Source organism: Carcharhinus amblyrhynchos, chromosome 9, assembly GCF_965287045.1.
Source record: "Carcharhinus amblyrhynchos chromosome 9, sCarAmb.v2.hapA, whole genome shotgun sequence".
NCBI lineage: Eukaryota > Metazoa > Chordata > Chondrichthyes > Carcharhiniformes > Carcharhinidae > Carcharhinus > Carcharhinus amblyrhynchos.
This window is the reverse complement of record NC_137332.1, coordinates 83203066-83223501: the sequence shown is the minus strand read 5'-3', so window position 1 is coordinate 83223501 and position 20436 is coordinate 83203066. Positions and strand designations below refer to the sequence as shown.

At 41.6% G+C, this 20436-nt stretch overlaps 1 protein-coding gene across 1 annotated transcript in view; it reads right to left on the bottom strand.

The window, feature by feature from the left end:
• Positions 1-353: 353 nt before the first annotated feature.
• LOC145347967 (solute carrier family 53 member 1-like) overlaps positions 354-20436 on the bottom strand; it is a 328249-nt gene continuing 308166 nt past the window's right edge. The window contains exons 12-15 of the mRNA XM_080195993.1: positions 18665-18831; positions 15389-15528; positions 11604-11813; positions 354-2489 (exon numbers count right to left, since the gene is read on the bottom strand). Of these exons, the coding sequence (XP_080052119.1) occupies positions 2429-2489; positions 11604-11813; positions 15389-15528; positions 18665-18831 (578 nt within the window). The 3' untranslated portion in view covers positions 354-2428. The remainder of the gene's footprint in view (positions 2490-11603; positions 11814-15388; positions 15529-18664; positions 18832-20436) is intronic.

The window sequence follows — 20436 nt, the reverse complement described above, 5'->3', positions numbered from 1 at the left end:
ATTTGCCCTATTGCTAAGCAGTACAAAGCTTCATCCAGCATTCATGTGAGGCTGGATTTACCAATCTGACTGGCTGCTTTAGTCTGCACAATTGCCCCTTATTGTTGAGTCTTCCCCCACAATATAAAGAAGTCAGATTCAACAATAACAGGAACTCACTCCATTATGGAAGTGCTTTCAATGGAAGCAGTCCCAGGATATAAAAAGAAGTTCCCAATGCTTACACTGTGGAACTGCCTGAATCTGGTTTGTTGAGCTACCATGTTCACAGACACGTTCAAATTCAGCCTAGTGACATGGTATCCCTTTTCTTCCCCCTTCCTCTGTAGGTATCACAATATGACTTAATCACATCCATTTTCCGTACACTTTATTAACAGAAGGCAACAGGAATGTGAAAATTTTGTATAAAACAAGCTATTGCTGCAAACCGAAACATGGGTGAATGTTGTGAATTTCTGCCAGTGAGATTTGGAAAGGGTTTTTTTAAAGCCGTTATTTTGTTTATGAATGATTCATTCACCAAAAACTTTGATCATATCCAATGCTCACGCATTTGCTTCAACTTACAGTTCCAAATGATTGTGCTAAGTTATACTCTGTTGTGAAGGCAGTCCTGCATCCAAGCATGCCAAACTCATGGATCCTTTACAATGAAGTCTTCCCCTACCCATGTGACATCTGTAACAAAGTTTGTTCTACGAGGCTCAGCCATGAGATGTAGAGTTCTTCTGACACAGAGCCAGAACTTACCTTGATCGCCTTTGTGTACGTCCAGGATCACAGGTTCTTTGTTACAATGGAGCCCTCTTAAGACTATCAGAAGAGAATCATTATTATACTTTCTGAATGTCCCAATCCAGCTAAATCAACTACATTTAAAAAAATCCCTGTAAAGATTAGATAAATGGAATGAATTCAGAACGTGACATGAGCGATTAATGAACAATTCCCAACTTCACTATTACTAATTTTCACAGTGACATACATTAATAGCAAATTCTGAACCCTGAAATGTGCAGCCAATCATTGGCACAATGGTCATAACCCACTGCATTGAAATCTCTCCACTGATCTAGGTTTTGGCCAACTGAATTGCATCTTAAGATGGCTCCACTGAAACATCCGCCCACGGGGCTAAGGGTCACATGCTGCCATGAATCTAAGTTACTGGAGAAACTCATTGTGGCACTCTCTCCAGGAAGTGAGAAGGGCAGCTCTTACAACGATAGCACTGATGGTTCCTGGGAAAATCTTCACTGCACCAATCAACATTCCAGCTCCTATGACAGGTTGGGCATGTAGCAAGAAAGCAGCGGGATCCAGCAGTGGTATCAGAAAATGAACAACAAGATTGACAGATTAAACTGATGCACTGAGGGAATCCATCATTTGACATTCAAACTTTGGCCAAAAACTTTATTCATGCGAATTTCCAACTAAATTTCTGGGGTATGTAAATTGTTAAATTTCACAAAAAGAAGAATTTGAAATGAAGAATAATTTCTTTGCAACAGTCCTTGATACCACTGGCTGTAAATATGGGCCAGAATTTTCTGGTCTTGTATGGCCCAGTGAGAACAGAGAATTTGACATTCAGTCAAATCTCCATTCACTGCAGCAGGACCAGAGAATCCCAGCCGCATGTGAGGTTAGAGAATTCTGGCCATGATTTATAAATAATACAAACATATTTTGTGGTATCTGCAAAGTTTTTTGTTAAGCTAGCCTGTCATAGGTAACTTGTACCAGTGGAATGTAGCTTGGTGGTCTGTGTTGGATGCAGGACTTCTGCATTTGACAATTCTGCAGGAAGAGCACTTCAAAGAAAGCTTTGAAGTGCTCTTAATAAAGATGCTTAGCTTTCTTGCAAGAGGAAAGCTAACCACTGACCGAAACACAAAAATAAAGTTCAACGAACATTGACACTAAGTTCTGCATCAACAGACAGGACACAAGTTTCTTTCATAAATAATATGAACATTTCCAATTGGAACAGAACAAATGCATATCAAAATGAATTTTTTAAACACCATAACTTCACGTAGGAAGTACAATTAAGTGCACTTTCCCTGCAAGTGCAACCAGGGCCATGAGCCAGTCAGAAAGACTTGAAGAAACCAGTTTAAACCAGCCCTAGCTATACTGAGCCTGAGAGAGAGAAAAAAAGTACAAGACAAAACAAAAAGAAAATTGGTATTTTCCAGCACAGAGTTTGTTCTGTTTGATTTGATCCTTGTGGATATGTTTTGCTGTCAGTTGTAAAATTGTTCGTTACAACACTTATTTTTAAATCGGTTTAAATTAATATATTAAAACAAAGGGGAAAAAATGGAATCGAGTCTATTGCCACGCACAGTGGCAGATTGTGTTCAGTGCCTGGTAGAACTGGAACGTGTGAAGGACAGTGACTGCTTGGTGTTGACTTTCATGTGTACGCTTCATCATCTGTGTCTTCGATTAACACGGCCGCATCACGGGGCCTCACTCTGGGGGTGAGAAACAGGTCAATGTAAGAATTAAAGACCAGAATTCATAGCATCAATCAAATCACTTTCGTACCTACACCTTGCTCTCCTGAAATCTCTGCTCTCTCATGGAATTACAGGGAATTTATGGCACAGAAACAGCCCATTCAGCCCATGTGAACTATGTCAATGTCTATCCTCCACGCGAGCTTCCCTTTCAGTTCACCCTGTCAGTACATCTTCCTAATCCTTTCTCTCTTACTTACTTAGCTAGTTTTCTCTTAAATGCATCCTATTTGATTTTACTATTCCATGAGCTTGTGAGTTCCACATTTGAACTACTCTCTGGGTAACTAGGTTTATTCTGAATTTCCTATTGAATTTACCAGTGACCATCTTACATTTAATTGCTCTTAGTTTTGAACTTTCTTACAAGTGGAAACAATTTCTGTGTACCTACCCTATCAAGTCCCTTCCTAATTTTATAACCTTGATTTGGTGGCTTCCTAAAGGAAATGGGACCCTACCTGTTTAGTCTTTCCTGGTAGTTATTTATTTCCAGTTCTTGTATCATCCTTGCAAATCTTCTTTGCATCCTCTCTAATGTTCCTGTATCCTTTTTTGTAGTAGAGAAGACCAGACCTGACATGGTGTTCTGAAGTGCATCTAAATAAGGTTCTTTATAAATTTAACTTGACTTCTCAGCTTTTGATTTCTACTTCTCTAGTCTTGAACCACAGTGCTTTGTTTGGGCTTTTTACAACTTTGGTTTGACTTTTGCCAGGGGTTCAGCGAACTTGGCTGCCCATTTGTGCCTTGCCAACAGAAAACTTCCTCATCTGTGAAATGACACACCCAAGCTATGCAGTCGAGGTATTTAGGATGTTAGAAGTAGATGCAGGCAATCAAATGCTTGTGATAGGGAAGGGCACAGGCTTAAAATTCGTGTCAGGCCACCAAGAGTGAAAACACAAAACTGTTAAAATCTGAAACTCTTTCCCCCAAAAGGCTGTGGATGCTAGAAGTCAATTAAAATTTAGAAGACTAAGATAGACATATTTTTGTTAGGTTACAATCTTAAGGATTATGGTGCAAAAGCAGGCAAATGGAGATGAGGTACAGATTTTCCATGATCTAATTCAGGAGTGTCAAAAATATGGCTTGGAATACAGTTGTTTCCTGCAGCAAACTGAGCTAATATTGTTGTGAATTGAACCTAAAAACCCTGGAATTTAGGGGATGTCAGGTGATCTCATTCAAACAAGTATATTTCTTAAAGAGATTGACAGTGCAGATACTGGAAGGGTGTTTCTCCTGGCCAGGTAGTGCATCTTGTAGATGGAACACACTGCTGCTACTGTATGTCAATGGTTAAGGGAGTGAATGTTTGCAGATGGAGTGCCAATCAAGCAGGCTATTTTGTCCTGGATGGTGTCAAGCATCTTGACTGTTGGAGCTACACTCATCCAGACAAGAGAGTATTCCATCACAATCCTGAATTGGTTCACAGGTTCTGGTGAGTCAAGAGGCAAGTTACTGAATTCCTAGCCTCTTACCTGCTCTTGTAGCCACAGCATTTGTATGGCAAGTTCAGTTCAGATTATGGTCAATGTTAACCCCCAGGATGTTTATAGTGGGGGATTCAGTGACAGTAATGTCACAGAATGTTGAGGTGCGATGTTTAGATTCTGTCTTGTTGGAGAAGGTCATTGTCTGACACGTGTTATGCAGGCAGAGGTCAATCGTTCAAGGGAACTGAGAGATATGGGGATAGTCCAGGCAAGGAAACTGAGGTAGAAGATCAGCCATAAATGTCAGAACAGGCTCAAAGAGCCAAATGGTCTTCTTCTATTTTTCACATCCTCCCGAGTGCTGCTTGTAAATGCTGTGTAGGACTACAGCTGACTGAAACCTGCAGATTTTGCAAAAGGCAAACAATAAAAGATTGTGACTACAGGTAGATGAATGGATGTGGAAGAAGAGGAAGGAGGCCAAAGATTCTCACTGAGCTCCAGAAACATCTTATGCTCCAATAAATGGGGGAATGAGATACAGGAGGGTAAAGTATGGGTTGGCAGCAGTGAGGTGGAGCTGGGAACAGCACTCTTGCTTTTCCATGGTCTATATAAGGAAGTTTAAAAATAAACTTCCATTATTTTTTCAGCAGCTACTGGTTAGGCTGTATAGCTGGAAAAACTGGTAGCTTAACAGTGCATGCTCCAGCATGTCCTTGATATGTGCTGTAGACGAGTTTTGAAATAGATGCAAGGTCCTTCTTTTCATGTTTGAAGTGACCAATGCTGATCACAGGCAACCATCAAGGGTCAGTAAGATGGCAGCCATGTATTTGTTGAACATTAGATTCAGGGTATACATTGTACATGTTCTTTCCCCGAAGACAAACACCTACACCTGGTGTGTCTAAATAGCTGTTACTGAACGTGACCCTCACTGAGTGCTGGGAGATTAAATCAGGTCTGCCATGTATATGGAGTGTGACTGAATTGAATGATGGACCGGGCTCAAGGGGCTCCTGTTCCAAATGAGCAAGTACCACAGGCAAATGGTACTAATGGGAGATTTGCAGAGCACAAGACCCTACTAGTATCACATACTAGTAGGAAGATGATTTCAGATTATCTACAGCATTTAAACTGCACGAAAAGCAATTTAATTGCTTGATTGTTTTAGTTTTCAGATCAATGCCATTTAAAAAGTCTATTTGAATTGGGTACAATGGAAAATACTCTTCTTCTGAGTTGAGACAGTAAATATAAATCCAGTAGTGTGTTAAAACTGCCAGTGGACTTAGAGAATCAGGTTCTCATTTCAGCCTTAGTCTCGCAGGGAAATTTACACTTTCACATATGATACCATTTAGATAAGGGACATTCCTGCACCTGAAGGGCTCTCATTCACAAATACAACAGTCATCAAAACAAATGGTTTCATTAAGAGAACTGCTTTTCCCTTCCATTTCCATTGGTCTCCTGAGGATGCTTAGTGCCTTGCTCACCCTCACTGGCAATCATATTAGGAGGTAAACTAGTGTAAAATGTACATCAAAGTGAGCAATTGGCAGGATGTTTGAATGAAATGGTATCACTGATCCTGATCTCTCTCGTTGTTCACAAATCCTCGAGCTTTAGGAGGAAACAACCCTGGATAGCAATCAACAGTGGGAACTCTATTCTCTCTTTACTAATCTGGGAGTGTTGTGGCCAGCTTTAGAATTCTTATTGCCAGCTCTATGCACACACGAGAATCTGCATTCCACATTCAGACTAATACTCCCCAGAGAAGTGTGAAGGAAGTAAATCATGGATCTTACAAATTTCAACATACAATTTTGTTTTTTCAAAACAATAAATAAAGAGAACTTTAAAAAGTACCCCTCTGAATAAATCATATAAACTCTGGAAAAAAATGATTATGCAGAACAGACTGCCACTGCAGTGCAGATTCGCACCATATGGTGCCAGTATGTTCCCTCCAAATTGCACTAAAGAAAGAACTCACATTTACATAACATTTTTCACATTGTCATTCAAAGCCCTTGACAGCTAATATGTACTTCAGAAATGCAGTGTAAATATACCTCAAAGCAACTTAAGGCAGGAAAGAGGGAATAGATTGGAAGGAAGGGATGGTGCAATCAGTGAGAACAACAACTTGTATTTACATAGTGCTTTTAACTTGATAAAATATCCCAATGTGCATCACAGGGGCATTAAAAAACAACTTGACATGAGCTACATAAAAAGAAATTGGACGCATGACCAGAAAGTTTACCAAAGAGCTAAGTTTTAAGGCCAGAGAAGTGGAGATGTAGGGAGGGAACGCCATAGTTTAGGGCCTAGTCAGCCAAGGCCATGACCGCCCTCAGTGCATAATTAGAACAGAGCATGTTCAAAAAGCCCAGAATTAGAGGAGCACAGATATCTTGGGAAGTTTTTGGGGGCTGGAGGGGATTATAGAGCTGGGGAGGAGTGAGGCATTGGAGAGATTTAAAAACAAGGATGAGAATGTTAAAATCAACGTATTATGTAACTGGAGACAGTGTAGATCAGTGAGCACCGAGGCGATGGATGACTGGAATTTGGTGCGAGTTAGGACACAGGCAATTGAGTTTTGGATGACCTTAAGTCTACCGAGTGTAAAACATGGAAGGCTGACGAGTAGAAACATAGAAACTAGAAGCAGGAGTAGACCATTTGGTGCTTCAAGCCTGCTCTGCCATTTATTCTGATCATGGCTGATCATCGAATTCAATATCCTCATCTCCCCTTCTCCCCATATCTCTTGATTCCTCTAGCTCCAAGAGTTACATCTAATTTCTTCTTGAAATCAGACAATGTTTTGGCCTGAACTACATTCTGTGATAGTGAATTTCACACATTCACCACCCTCTGGATGTTAAGGAACTTGGGGATTAAACACTGATGTCTTGAGGAGTGTACATATTACAGAGGTGGTGGTGCTGGAAGTCTTAAAGCGCATCAAGGTAGATAAATCTACGGGACCTGATGAGATATATCCCAGGACGTTGTGGGAGGCGAGGGAGGAAATTACGGGTCCCCTAGCTGAGATATCTGAATCATCGATAGTCACGGGTGAGATGCCTGAAGATTGGAGAGTGGTAAATGTTGTGCCTTTGTTTAAAAAGGGCCGCAGGGAAAAGCCTGGGAACTACAGGCCAGTGAGCCTCACATCTGTGGTGGGTAAATTGTTGGAAGGTATTTTGAGAGACAGGATCTGCAGGCATTTAGAGATGCAAGGACTGATTAAGGACAGTCAGCATGGCTTTTTGAGTGAAAAATCATGTCTCGCAAATTTAATTGAGTTTTTTGAAGGGGTAACCAAGAAGGTAGATGAGGGCAGTGCAGTTGATGTTGTCTACATGGATTTCAGCAAGGCCTTTGACAAGGTACCGCATGGTAGGTTGTTGCATAAAGTTAAATCTCATGGGATCCAGGGTGAGGTATCTAAATGGATACAAAATTGGCTTCTTGGCAGAAACCAGAGGGTGGTTGTAGAGAATTGTTTTTCAAACTGGGGGCCTGTGACCAGCGGTGTGCCTCAGCAATCTGTGCTGGGCCCACTGTTATTTGTCATTTATATTAATGATTTGGATGAGAATATAGGAGGCATGGTTAGTAAATTTGCAGATGTCACCAAGATTGGTGGCATGGTGGACAGTGAGGAAGACAATTATCTCCAATTGCAATGGGATCTTGATCAATTGGGCCAGTGGGCTGACAAATGGCAGATGGAGTTTAATTTAGACAAATGCATTTTGGTAGATTCAACCAGGGCAGGGCTTACTCAGTTAATGTTAGGGCACTGGAAAGAGTTACAGACCAAATAGATCTAGGGGTACATGTTCATAGTTCCTTGAAAGTGGAGTCAGAGGTGGACAGTGGTGAAGAAGGCATTCGGCATGCTTGGTTTCATCAGTCAGAACATTGAATACAGGAGTTGGGACATCTTGTTGAAGTTGTACAAAACATTGGTAAGGACACATTTGGAATACTGTATGCAATTCTGGTCACCCTATTATAGGAAGGATATTATTAAATTAGAAAGAATGCAGAAAAGATTTACTAAGATGCTACCGGGACTCGATGGATTGAGCTATAAGGAGTGGCTGAATAGACTGGGACTTTTTTCTCTGGACAGTAGGAGACTGAGGGGTGAACTTATAGAGGTCTACAAAATAATGAGGGACATAGACAAGGTAGGTAGTCAATATCTTTTCCCAAAGGTAAGGGAGTCTAAAACTAGAAGGCATAGGTTTAGTGCAAGAGGATAGAGATACAAAAGTGTCCAGAGAGGCAATTTTTTCACACAGAGGGCAGTGAGTGTCTGGAACAAGCTGCCAGAAGTAGTAGTAGAGGCGGGTACAATTTTATCTTTTAAAAAGCATTTAGATAGTTACATGGGTACGATGGGTATGGGCCAAACGCAGGCAACTGGGATTAGTTTAGGGATTAAAAAAAGGGCAGCATGGACAAGTTGGGCCGAAGGGCCTGTTTCCATGCTGTAAACCCCTATGGCTCTGGCTGAAGGAATTTCTCCTCCCCTCAGTTCTAAAAGGTTTACCCCTTATCCACAAAGTATGACCCCTAGTTTTGGACTCCCCCACCATTAGGAACATTTTTTCTGAATCTACCTTGTCTAACCCCGTTAGAATTTTAAAAGTTTCTATGAGATCCCTTTTCACTCTTCTGAACTCCAGTGAATATAATCCTAACCGACTTAGTCCCTCCTCATATGACAGACCTACCATCCCAGATATCAGCCTGGTAAACCTTCGCTGTACCTCCTCTATAGCAAGGACATCCTTCCTCAAATAAGGACACCAAAACTGCACAAAATAGTCAAGGTGCGACTGCACCAATGCCTGTACAATTGCAGCAAAGCATCCCTATCCTTATACTCAATATATGAAGTCCAACGTACCATTGCCTTCTTTGCTGCCTGCTATAACTGTGCACTTACTTTCAGCATCTGATGCACAAGGACTTCAAGGTCTCGCTGAGTATCCACCTCTTTCAATTTACACCCATTCAAGTAGCAATCTGTTTTCCTATTATCATTACCAAAGCAGATAGCCTCACATTATCCACATTATGCTGCATCTGCCGTGCACATGCCCACACACAAAGCCTGTCCAAATCACACTGAAGCATCTTTGCATTGCGTTGGAATATCATGTTTACAGGCTTCGAACTGCTGCTTCACAGCGTCAGGGACCCGGGTTCGATTCCCGGCTTGGGTCACTGTCAGTGCAGAGTCTCCATGTTCTCCCTGTGTCCATGCGGGTTTCCTCCAGGTGCTCCGGTTTCATCCCACAGTCCGAAAGACGTGCTGGTTAGGTGCACTGGCCATGCTAAATTGTCCCTCAGTGTACCCGAACAGGTATCAGAGTGTGGCGGCTAGGGGATTTTCACAGTAACTTCATTACAGTGTTAATATAAGTTTATTGTGACACTAATAAACTTCAAACAAAGAGGACTTCAGATGTTGAAAAGTTGAAGCAAATGTGGAAATAGGTGGTCTTATGGATTGATGGTATGAATATTTGATTAATAGTTCTTCTCAGGATCAAATATCAAGATTATGAGCAATCTGATTCAGACAATAACCAAGGAGAAGGAAAGTGTTGGTGTCAAGGGATTGAGTTTCAAGTGCAGTGGGAAAAGATGGTGGAAGAGGAAATTCCTGCTAATCCAGTGTTAAACCAGTAGTTTGACAATTTTGACAATGGAGAGGTCAAGAGGGGCAGTGGTGAGGTTGAGCCAGTTGTCGTACATTTGAAAGCTAATGCTGGGTTTTCAGATGTTACTGTTGAGTTGCAGCCTGTACTGTAGATGAGAAATAGAAGGAGCCAAGGATTGATTCCTGGGGGACACTGGTGTGGGAGCAGGAAGAAAAGCAACTGCAACTGATACTCTTTTTCTGGTTAGATGAAGAAGAGTGGAACCAGGCAAGTGAAGGTCCACTCAGCTGCACGACGATGGAACAGAGTTAGAGGAGGATGGTGTGGTGAAAGGCTCCAGACAGATCAAAAAAGAGGGATAAGTTGCCTTTGTCACAGTTACATAGGGTATCATTTGTGACTTTGCTGAGAGCTGTTTTGGTACTTTGACAGGGGGGACTCAATTGATTGGAAGAACTCAAATATAAAGACAAACATGTATTTGGGAGGTGACTGCACATTAAAGGGCTTGAGAGAAAAGACAGTTGGAGATAGGGCTAACGTTCACAAGGATGGAGGATAATCATGGGGTGTTTTTTGAGAGAGGTGAAGACAGCAGATTTGCAGGACAAGCCATGAACAGAGTGCTACTTACAGTATCGGCTAACAAGGAGGAGCTGGGTGGTCAACCGTTTAGTGGGAATAGTTGGAGGGAGCGGGAGGTGAGTTTGGAGAGGGTATGAGCAGAGATAGGAGAGAAAGAAAGGATGCAAGTTCAGGGCTAGGAAAGGGATGGATCCTTAGAAGAGGACTTCCAGCTTGGTTGGCCAAGGGGATGCAAGGAAGTGGCAGAGGCAGCTGACCAGATGATCTCAATTTTTCATGACAGAGAAGTCATTGGACAGGATTTTCTGGCCACACTCACCCCAAGGCGAGGGAAATTCCCACCCAAGGTCAACAGAAATTGCACGGTCCACCCCTGCCTGCTGTGATTCCAGTAGTGCACAGGACAGGAAAATTTCAACCCTTGAGTTTTAAAGCAAATATTTAGGAGAAAGAAAGCAGAGGATCATAGTAAGGAGTACCGCAGGCAAAGACACAGTACTTTGAAAAGTGACAATAACAAGGAGTAACCTGGAGTCAGAATGTGGAAATGGCCAGCTGAACAAGGCCACAAAGATTTCAAATTAAATGAATGAAGTTCATTTACTGCGAGTCTGGGAAGCTGAAGGGCTTGGGAAGGACAGAGCTGACGGGAGTGCAGTAAGGTTGAAGATATGGGACATGTTGTTGCACAGAAATATGATTTGTGCAGCCAGATGAAGTAGCTATGGAGAAGTCAAAGACTTAGTCTCCAGGGCTATCAATTTTCCATCCTTACACTGACAGCCCCCATCAGATGGAATGGGATGGTAGTCTCCCTTCAATTGTGCACCATCCCGTCCAACTGCTGCTTTCCTGTCTCTTGATTTCCCACCCTCTCCTAATCTTCAAACATTGCAATGATAAAGAAAGTTCCTTTATCATAGTGCATGCTATCTGGGAGGCAAGCTATTTGTGAATGGAGTACAGTGTATTTCACTGCAGCCAGGGACAGCACCTTTTGGGAAGTGGGATTAAACCTAAAAGGCGATCATGGGGCTAGTGTGATTTCAGTTCTCCCTGAGACATGACCAAAATTTGTCAGCAGCACTAACAAAGATTATTTGCAAGTTATTGCTGTGTACAAACGGTTTGCTGCATCTTCTATGTCACAACAGTGATTGCTTTAATTGGCTGGAAAACACTAGCTGAGGTAGAGAAAGGTGCAGAACAACTAAGTTAATTTGTTGTTTAGCATGTTCTGTAAAAGTGTTATTCTTTCCCTTCCGAGTTCTCTCGGTGCTGCAGTTACTGTGCAACCTGAGAGTGAATCCCTTGAAATCAATACGTACAATGTTTTACGCAGAGAGATGCTATAAGTGCGTTTCCACACTCTGCTTTTTTGGCGATTTCGCACTCCATCCTCAAGGTCCATCATCTGCTCCAGCACAGTCTGGTCATCGGCATTGAGGGGTGCCACCGAGATATCACGTACGGCACGGAATTCACCACAGTTGTTCAGGTGTTCGTTCTCCAGACGGAAGAAATTCCACACAAACCGGCTGTAGTGAAACACAATTCAGTATTAGTGAGCAGCAGTGTGGTGATGGCAACCACAAAATGCAAAGTACTATGAAGTGACTCATGTGTTTGCTCAAATGTTTGAGCCAAGTCTTAAATGCAGCTAGCTGCAGAGACTAAAATCCTTAAAAATTGTCCATAAGCTGGCTCACTCTACTCTATTATCATAGAAACCCTATAGTACAGAAAGAGGCCATTCAGCCCATCGAGTCTGCACCGACCACAATCCCACCCAGTCCCTATCCCCATATCCCTACATATTTACATCCCCACTAATCCCTCTAACCTACGTATCTCAGGACACTAAGGGCAATTTTAACATGGCCAATCAACCTAACCAGAACATCTTTGGACTGTGGGAGGAAACCGGAGCACCCGGAGGAAACTCATGCAGACACGAGGAGAATGTGCAAACTCCACACAGATAGTGACCCAAGCCAGGAATTGAACCCAGATCCCTGGAGCTGTGAAGCAGCCGTGCTAACCACTGTGCTACCATGCCACCCTATTGTGATAACTCAGCAGAGGAGAAATGTTTTAGCTTGCAGTATACACCAACCTGTTCATAAACAGTTCGACATTATACTGGTTGCTGTTGCAAGCCAATCTAAGGGTGCGAGCACTTAGTGTACTTATGAGTTTTAACAAATTCTGGCTTCCTTTTAACACAAAATGTCTGCTAGCAGCTTTATTCTCCAGGCCTTTTTTGCTTATTCTTCAGGGACTGGGCACAATGCTTTTTATTTTTACATTAAGAAGTTTTTTTTGTAATATATTGGGAGATTGAGTGTACTCCATCCACCAGTGGAACCCAACCTTGCTTTGTCTGTTCCCATTTCTGCATTCTTCTTCCAAAGCTATTGTCTACAAAAACATCAAAATCACGTAACTGGTCATCACCTTCAACATCAACATCGTAAATGCTCACTTCCAGGATCTCCATTGCCATTAGGGCTTTCCCATCATGTCCTCATAATTTTTCTTTCCACTACATCCTTCTCAAGGCCTCAATTCTCCTTTTTACTCCTGACTATTTTTCTTCCCAGCTCCCCCTTAACTACCAACACAAATTTCCAACTCTACCCAAGAGCACTGAATCCTTGTTGACAAGACTGGGTTTTCAATGCCCTCATTACCAGAGTCCTGATGGTTTCTCAGCCACAAAACAGCCCCAATAAAACAGCCACCTCATGCACGGTCTATCTATGGTAAACTAGCATGTACATATTGAGATATTTGACAATTCCTGGCACATCTGACCAAGGAAGATTGAAACACGGGTAGGCAATTAAGTCCCTTGAACTTGATCTGCAATTCAGTGAAGTTATGGTTGATCTGTGATCTAACTCCATCTTCCTGTCTCTGTCTGTTATCCCTTAATATCTTTGGTTTACAAATATAAATCAAACCCACTTCTAAAACGAATTGATCTAGTATCAAATCATCCAAAACCTTCTGAAGTCCAGGGAACACATCTCCAGTTTGTGTCATCTCTCCTCATGATTTAACCTACATATTACTCTAATAAATCTATGCTGTATTCCCCTCCCACAATTATTCAGTGTTCCACATGTGTGTAACAAAGGCTGTGTATAACTGAAGCACAATGTCTACCCTCTTGTATTCAAGTACTCTAGATATAAAGACCAGCATTCCATTAGCCTTTTTGATCAGTTCCTTGGGCTCTATTGTTTCTTTTCTTTTGCCATCTGTAAAGTACTCTGTTCTATTCTTTTTAGATCCAAAGTGAATGGCCTCACATTTGACTTTATTGAAATCAATTGGTCCCAGTCATTTAATCTGTAATATTGCTTTGTAATTCTGTGTTTCCATCTATGTTGTTTACAATGCTGCCTATCTTTGTGTCATCAAAAAAATTGGATATGTGGCTTTTTAATATTGGATACATGACTTTTTAATCCAAACATTTAAGTTGTTAATTAAGACGATGAATAGTTGAGGTCCCAACACATATCCTTACAGGACACTAGTCACAGCTTGCTAATTAATGCGTTATTCCAATCTCCTGCTGCTGAGTCAATTTCCTTATCAGTTTATTAATTTGGCTTCAATTCCATGAGCATCAATTTTTGTTAATAGTCTCTACTGAGGGATTTATCAAATTCCATCTGGAATTCCATATAAATATCATCCATGGGCATTGCATGTTCACTCCTTTAGACACCTCTTCAAAATAAGCTCAATCAGATTCCTCCCTTTGTGAATCATGTTGTCTCTTCTTGATCAGCTGCAAGTTTTCAAGGTATTCCTTAATTGTAGACTCTAGTAATTTCCTGATTCCAGATATTATTCTAACGGGTCTATAATTCCCTGACTTTACCTGAGAAAGCTTTGGAAGATTACATAGTCAGAGCATCTGCAGTATTCTCAACTATTTCCTTTAACATCCTAGGACGGAAACTATATGGTCCTAGGGATTTATTACTCACTAGTGTCATTTTTAAAATTATTGTTATTTTGTTTAAGTTAATCTTGGTGAGTTTTCATCCCTAACTCAATATTAGTTTCATTGGAATGGCCAGTTGACATCTTCCTCCACTGTAAGTAATGATGCAAAGTATTCAACATGACCAGCATTCCCTTTTCTTTGACAAAATTCACCAATATCAGTTTTTGAAGGGACCACATTGCTCCTGACCGCACTTTAATAACCTAATAGTAAAATCGTTTTAATTCTGATATTGCTTGCAAGTTTCTCTTCATACACCCTTTCTGCAGTTCTTCAAATAAGTTTGGTCATCTATAGTTCCCTTTGCATCTTCCCCAGTTGCCAGGTTGTGGTTTTAAAAAAAGTGCATGATCTACCTTTTCATTTTATATTGCTCTTAGCTCTTTAGTTGCTCATGGCTGCTTTTGACAAGTAAATCTCTTGCTGGTTCTGCATCATATTATTTTTTTAAAACCCCTCCCATTAATCCGTCATTTTAACAATTAACAGATTTTCCTAGTTTACAGTGGACAGTCTATGTCTCATTCCATTGAAGCCAGCCGTATCTAAATCTAGAATCTTCGTAGCTGTTTTGAGTTTTTTTTCAAACATTTCATTGATTGCATTATGTTTGCTGTTAGATAAACCTTTTTGCAGTTAGGCTATTAAATAAATCTGGTTCACGGCCTGTCCGTGTTGGCTCTGGGATATAATGCTGCATGAAACTACCTCAGACAGGATCCTCACTGTGCTGCCAAACCATTTTGTAGGACAAGAACACAAGAACTCTGCTCCATCTGAAGCTGCCTACTCTAACCCACCTACTCTTGCTCTCCATCCTTACTTCTGACATTCAACTCCGACATCTCATGGATTTGGTGGGTTTTAAAAATCTGCTTTGGATGCAAAATTCTAGAATAGTTGCAAAAGAAAAAAGGCTTTCTACTCTCACATAATATCCTTAATCTGGCACCCTTCCAGGCTGCAGCAGGCTAGGGATCACCCTGTTCTACACTGAATTTAATCAATATTATCGCTATTGTCCATATCACTTCCACACCTAACCGAGCATCAATTTATTCATCACAAGGTTTTAAATTATGTTACCGGAAGACTTCCAATGGGGCCAGCACAGTGGAAATTATGTCTCCTGCTGAAGCAAAAGTGCTCATTGAGGTGATGGAAATCTGCACAGTCCAAGCAAATCGCAGGATGACATCCTCTACTATGGCACAGTAGTAATAACTCTGTAAATAAAAGAAAAATATCAATTCCTCAGTACACTTTCAGGTTGTAATGGGATATAAGTGCAAGTCTGAACAAACCAATTTCCTTTCCTTTTCTTCCAAGCTTGAGTAAACCAGTAGCAGAGAGCTTACTCATAGTCCTCTCAAAATGTTTCTTAATAACCAACAAAAACTTCCATTTTAGCAGCTTTGATATATTAAAACATTCCAAAGCATTTCCATTGAAGCATTGTCAAAACAAATGTGATATTAAACAACATAAACTGATGTTATGATAGAAAGATTGGCTAAAGAGGTATGGTTAAAGGAGCATATAAAGGAAGAGTGGCAGGTGGAGAGGTTTACGTAGACAATTCCAGAGCTTCGGGCCTTCACAACTCAAAATATGACCACCAATGGTGGGACAAAGGAAGCTGGCAACAAGGTGTGACAGCAATACATTCAACAATCTTGTACTTATTATGTAATAATAACTACAACTGAGAATTTGATCGACATCAAAGATGTTGCATTGAAAATTTTGCCTCTCAATCTATATATCATGAAGGCTATTACTACATCCAACCTGGTGTTGGCTTCAGGAAACTTCAACCAAGCTTGAATCTGGGGTGATTCATATACAGAAATTCTTCACTAAGTCATCCCACTTAGTCATTTCACTTTAATGTTTAGTCTCTAGGGCCCTGTTATTGATTCATGCCACTATTTTTACATTTATGTTGTCTGAACTCTGACTGTACCCACCCTACGGTCATGTACTAATGCCATAGGCACCAGAATCCCAAGCTGCTGGGAGACTGAGCCTTGAGATCCAGGAACTGGATTCAAGAGCAGGGACAGAAAGCTGCTGGCCACTGATCATGTGATGAACTGAGAATAATCTAGGAGAGAGGGAGAATCAAGGGCTTCAAGCTACTTCTCACCTCTCCCTGCCCCCCACCCCCACAAAACACCCGCAGAGAGTGGGAAAGGAGAGACACAGACATACATGCAGAGTGAAAAAAGAGAGGAATTAAGTATTACAAAGAGGAGGCAGGAAAGTGGGCTTAATGAGTGTTAGCAGCCATGGTCTTACTAAATGGCGGAGCAGGCTCAAAAGGCTGAATGGCCTACTACAGTTCCAGTTCTTATGGAGCGAGGTAAAAGCAGAGTGGGAAAGAAAAGCAAACAAAAAGTTAAGCAAGTTTCAGGAGTGCTCTGGGTGAGACACAGAAGCTGTAATGTTCAGGTCTTTTTTGGGTGATTTTGTGTTATCTAATTTAAATGTATATAGTATTTCTTTTATATTCAGTGATTTATTTCATATTCTAGCTAGGATGCGCAGTGCTGCATGTATGGTACAGTATTTCAACTTGTACATTGCTTTTTTACAGGCAAGAAATGTATGAAGGAACCTAACTCCAGCTTTAACATTAATTTCTATAGGAACCCATGAGATGTGAACTACAGGAATGCCACCACAACTACGCTTACTGTATTATGAAGCAATGTTTGGTAAACTGAAGCTAATATCAACATCTTGCAATAATATAATGCCCTTAATGCAGTAAGACATTACAAGAGGCAACTGATCAAAATTTCACACCAAACTACCAATGTTCCCTCTAATTATTTTGTTTTGAGAGGATATGCAGACACGGTAAATTAGAAAAATCAATTTATGCTTGGCTTGTGCAAGGTCTTCTGGGTTGTTGCACAGTTGCGCAGTTTAGAATTAACATTGCAAGCTATGCAAGAAGATAGGTCAGGTGATCAAAAGCATGATCAAGCAGGCAGATTTTAAGGAACACCATAATCTGAGAGCAGAGGTAGAGAGGAGGAGCAGATTAAGGGAGGAATTGTAGTTCCTGGTGCCTAAGCAGCTAAGACACAGCCACCAATGGCAGAGCGATGAAAATTGGGTTTGCGCAAGAGACCAGATTGAAGATAGTAAAGTTTCATAATGCTGCCGGAGAGGTACCTGGTTATGGGCTCTGAAAGAGATCTGGAGGTTCAACACAATCATACCTCAATGGTTGTATTATGGTCTAATGGAAGACATGACTTTGCCTTGTTCTTTCTAAAGATGACCTCGCACACTGTGTGGATAACAACAGAGCAGAGGGAGGTCGGGAAAAGTGAAAGGGCTACTGTTGTCGGTGCTTTCAGAGTGTGCACACTGGCAGATAGTGTGGGGGAACATTGATGCGCAAAATATGCATGAGGGAAAAAACGGTCTTTCAACTGGTTCCAGGTAGATATTCTGACGAGAGACTGGGAAATGGATGACAATCCATAAGTGTTACACAGCTTAGGGTCGAAATTGCAGCCCAGGGATGGGTGTCTCATTCCTATGAGGGCACAATATATATTAAGCAGAAGTGGTCCAGCTTCTTAATTGCAGGCAATATGAGGGCATAATACAGAACTTTGAAATGAGAATTTGTGCGCTAAAACACTATGTCTAGTCAGTAATGAGTTACGGATGTGAAGCTTAGAGCATTAGGAAAGAAAATCAAGAGCTTCGAAATGTGGTGCATAAGAATGATCCTAAGGATAAGTTGGCTGGTGAAAATGATTAATGAAGATGTACTGAATGAGACAGATAAAGCAAGAGAATTCCAAATAAAATCAAAAGAAAATAAACGGAGTTCTTCAGACACATTATCCATGTAGAAGGGCTGGAGTGTCTAATTACCACTGGAAGGATTAAGTTAAGAGCACAGTAAACAGTGGAAAGGCGAAACACATCTCAACTGTGGAAAGTCTCTGTTCCAACATTAAAGTGCCAATATTTGCCTAAAGATAATGTCCTTGACTTCTGCTGATCTGTTCCCCGGTTTTCTCTCCACCTTCAAGGCACGGACTCCTGTCAAGATACAAAAGCTAACCTTTGGCAACTGTGATGCCAGGAAGGAGGAGAGCATCAGACAACTTACTCATCATGTGGAGGTGTATCACAGCCAAAAATACCCTCCTGTGTATACAGGTACACTTCCCACTAAGAGTCGCCCATATTAATTTGGATCTTGATAAATGTTTGGAAATACCTAGCTACATATTAGTCTGTACACCATGTTCCACAATATTGTTGGCCCAGGTTTCTACTAACCCAGAAGCCAGAATGAGCAATGCTTGGAATGGTTCAAACACATACTTTCTGAGGGTACACAATCTCCTCACGCAGGAAGGTATTCTCTCCAGCATTTTTGTCAAAGAGACCCCAGTCCATCTTCAGGTCCCAGGTGAGAGTGTAACAGGAGCTGACCAACAAACAAGCGATCCACAGGTAGAGAAACACCACTGCGTCGTCATGTTTCTGTTCTAAAAGACAAACATAAGCAACACCATTATCTTCTGTCATATGGACATAGCCTTTACATTCAACTCATGTGAGTCATAAAAGAAGGTACACTGTGGAGTTCCCCAGGAGCTGCACCACAGTTTTCCTGATCTATATTACTGACATAGACTGGGGTGAGCAGGGCACAATTTCAATATCTGTAAATGACATAAAACTTGGAAGTACTGTGAACAGTAAAGATGCTACTAAGAGCACAAAAACATGCTAGTGCAATGGGTGATCACATGATACATGAAATTCAATGCAGAAAATTGATGCGTTTGTGTCAGAAACCATTTAAAAAAAAGTTTATGGGATGTGGACATCACAGGCTAGGCCACCATTTATTGCCATCCCTAAATGCCCTTGAGAATTTGGTACTGAGCTGCCTTCTTGAATCACTGCAGCCCATGTGATGTAGGTACACCCACAGTGGTGGTAGGGAGCGTTCAGGATTTTGAACCAGCGACAGTGAAGGAACATTGATATATTTATAGATTAGGATGATGTGTGGCTTGGAGGGGAACTTGCAAGTGGTGGTGTCCCTATGTATTTGTTACCCTAGTCCTTCTAGATGGCAGCACAGAACATAGAACATAGGACCCTACAGTGCAGAAACAGGCCCTTCAGCCCATCAAGTCAGCACCAACCACAATTCCACCCAGGCACTACCCCCATATCTCTACACATTTACCTGCTAATCTCTCTAATCTACGCATCCCAGGACACTAAAGGAAAATTTTGGCATGGCGAATCAACCTAACTCGCACATCTTTGGACTGGGAGAGGAAACCGGAGCACCCGGAGGAAACCCACGCAGACACGAGGAGAACGTGCAAACTCTACACAGACAGTGACCCGAGCTGGGAATCGAACCCAGGTCCTTGGAGCTGTGAAGCAGCAATGCTAACCACTGTGCTACTGTGCCGCCCGTGCCGTGCAGCAGCTATGGGATTGGGAAGTTCCAGAGAAGGAGGCTTGATGATTTCTGCAGTTCATTTTGCAGCTGGTACACATTGCTGCCATTATGCATTGATGGTGAAGGGAGTGAATGTTGAAGGTGGTGGATCGGGTGCTGATCAAGTGCGCTGCTTTGTCTGGATCTTTTTGAGTGTTACTGTTGGAGCTGCACTCATCCAGGGAAGTGGAGAGTATTCCATCACACTCCCGCCTTGTGCCTTGTAGATGATGGACAGGCTTTGGGGAATCAGGAAGTGAGTTACTAGCTGCAAGATCCCTTGACTCTGACCTGTTGTTGTGGTCACAGTATCTACATAGCTAGTCCAGTTCACTTTCTGGTCAATAGTAACCCCATAATGTTGCTAGTGGGGGATTCAATGATGGTTATGCCATTGAATGTCAAAGGACAATGGTTAGATTTTGGTTTATTTGAAGATAGTCATTGCCTGGCACTAGTGCAGCACAAATGTTACTTACTCCTTGTCAACCCAAACCCGAAAATCGTCCACATTTTGCCACATTTGGACATGTATCTGAGGAGTTGCATTATGATACTGAACTTTGTGGAATTGTCAGTGAACATCTCAACCTCTGACCTTACAATGGAAGAAAAATCATTGAAGAAG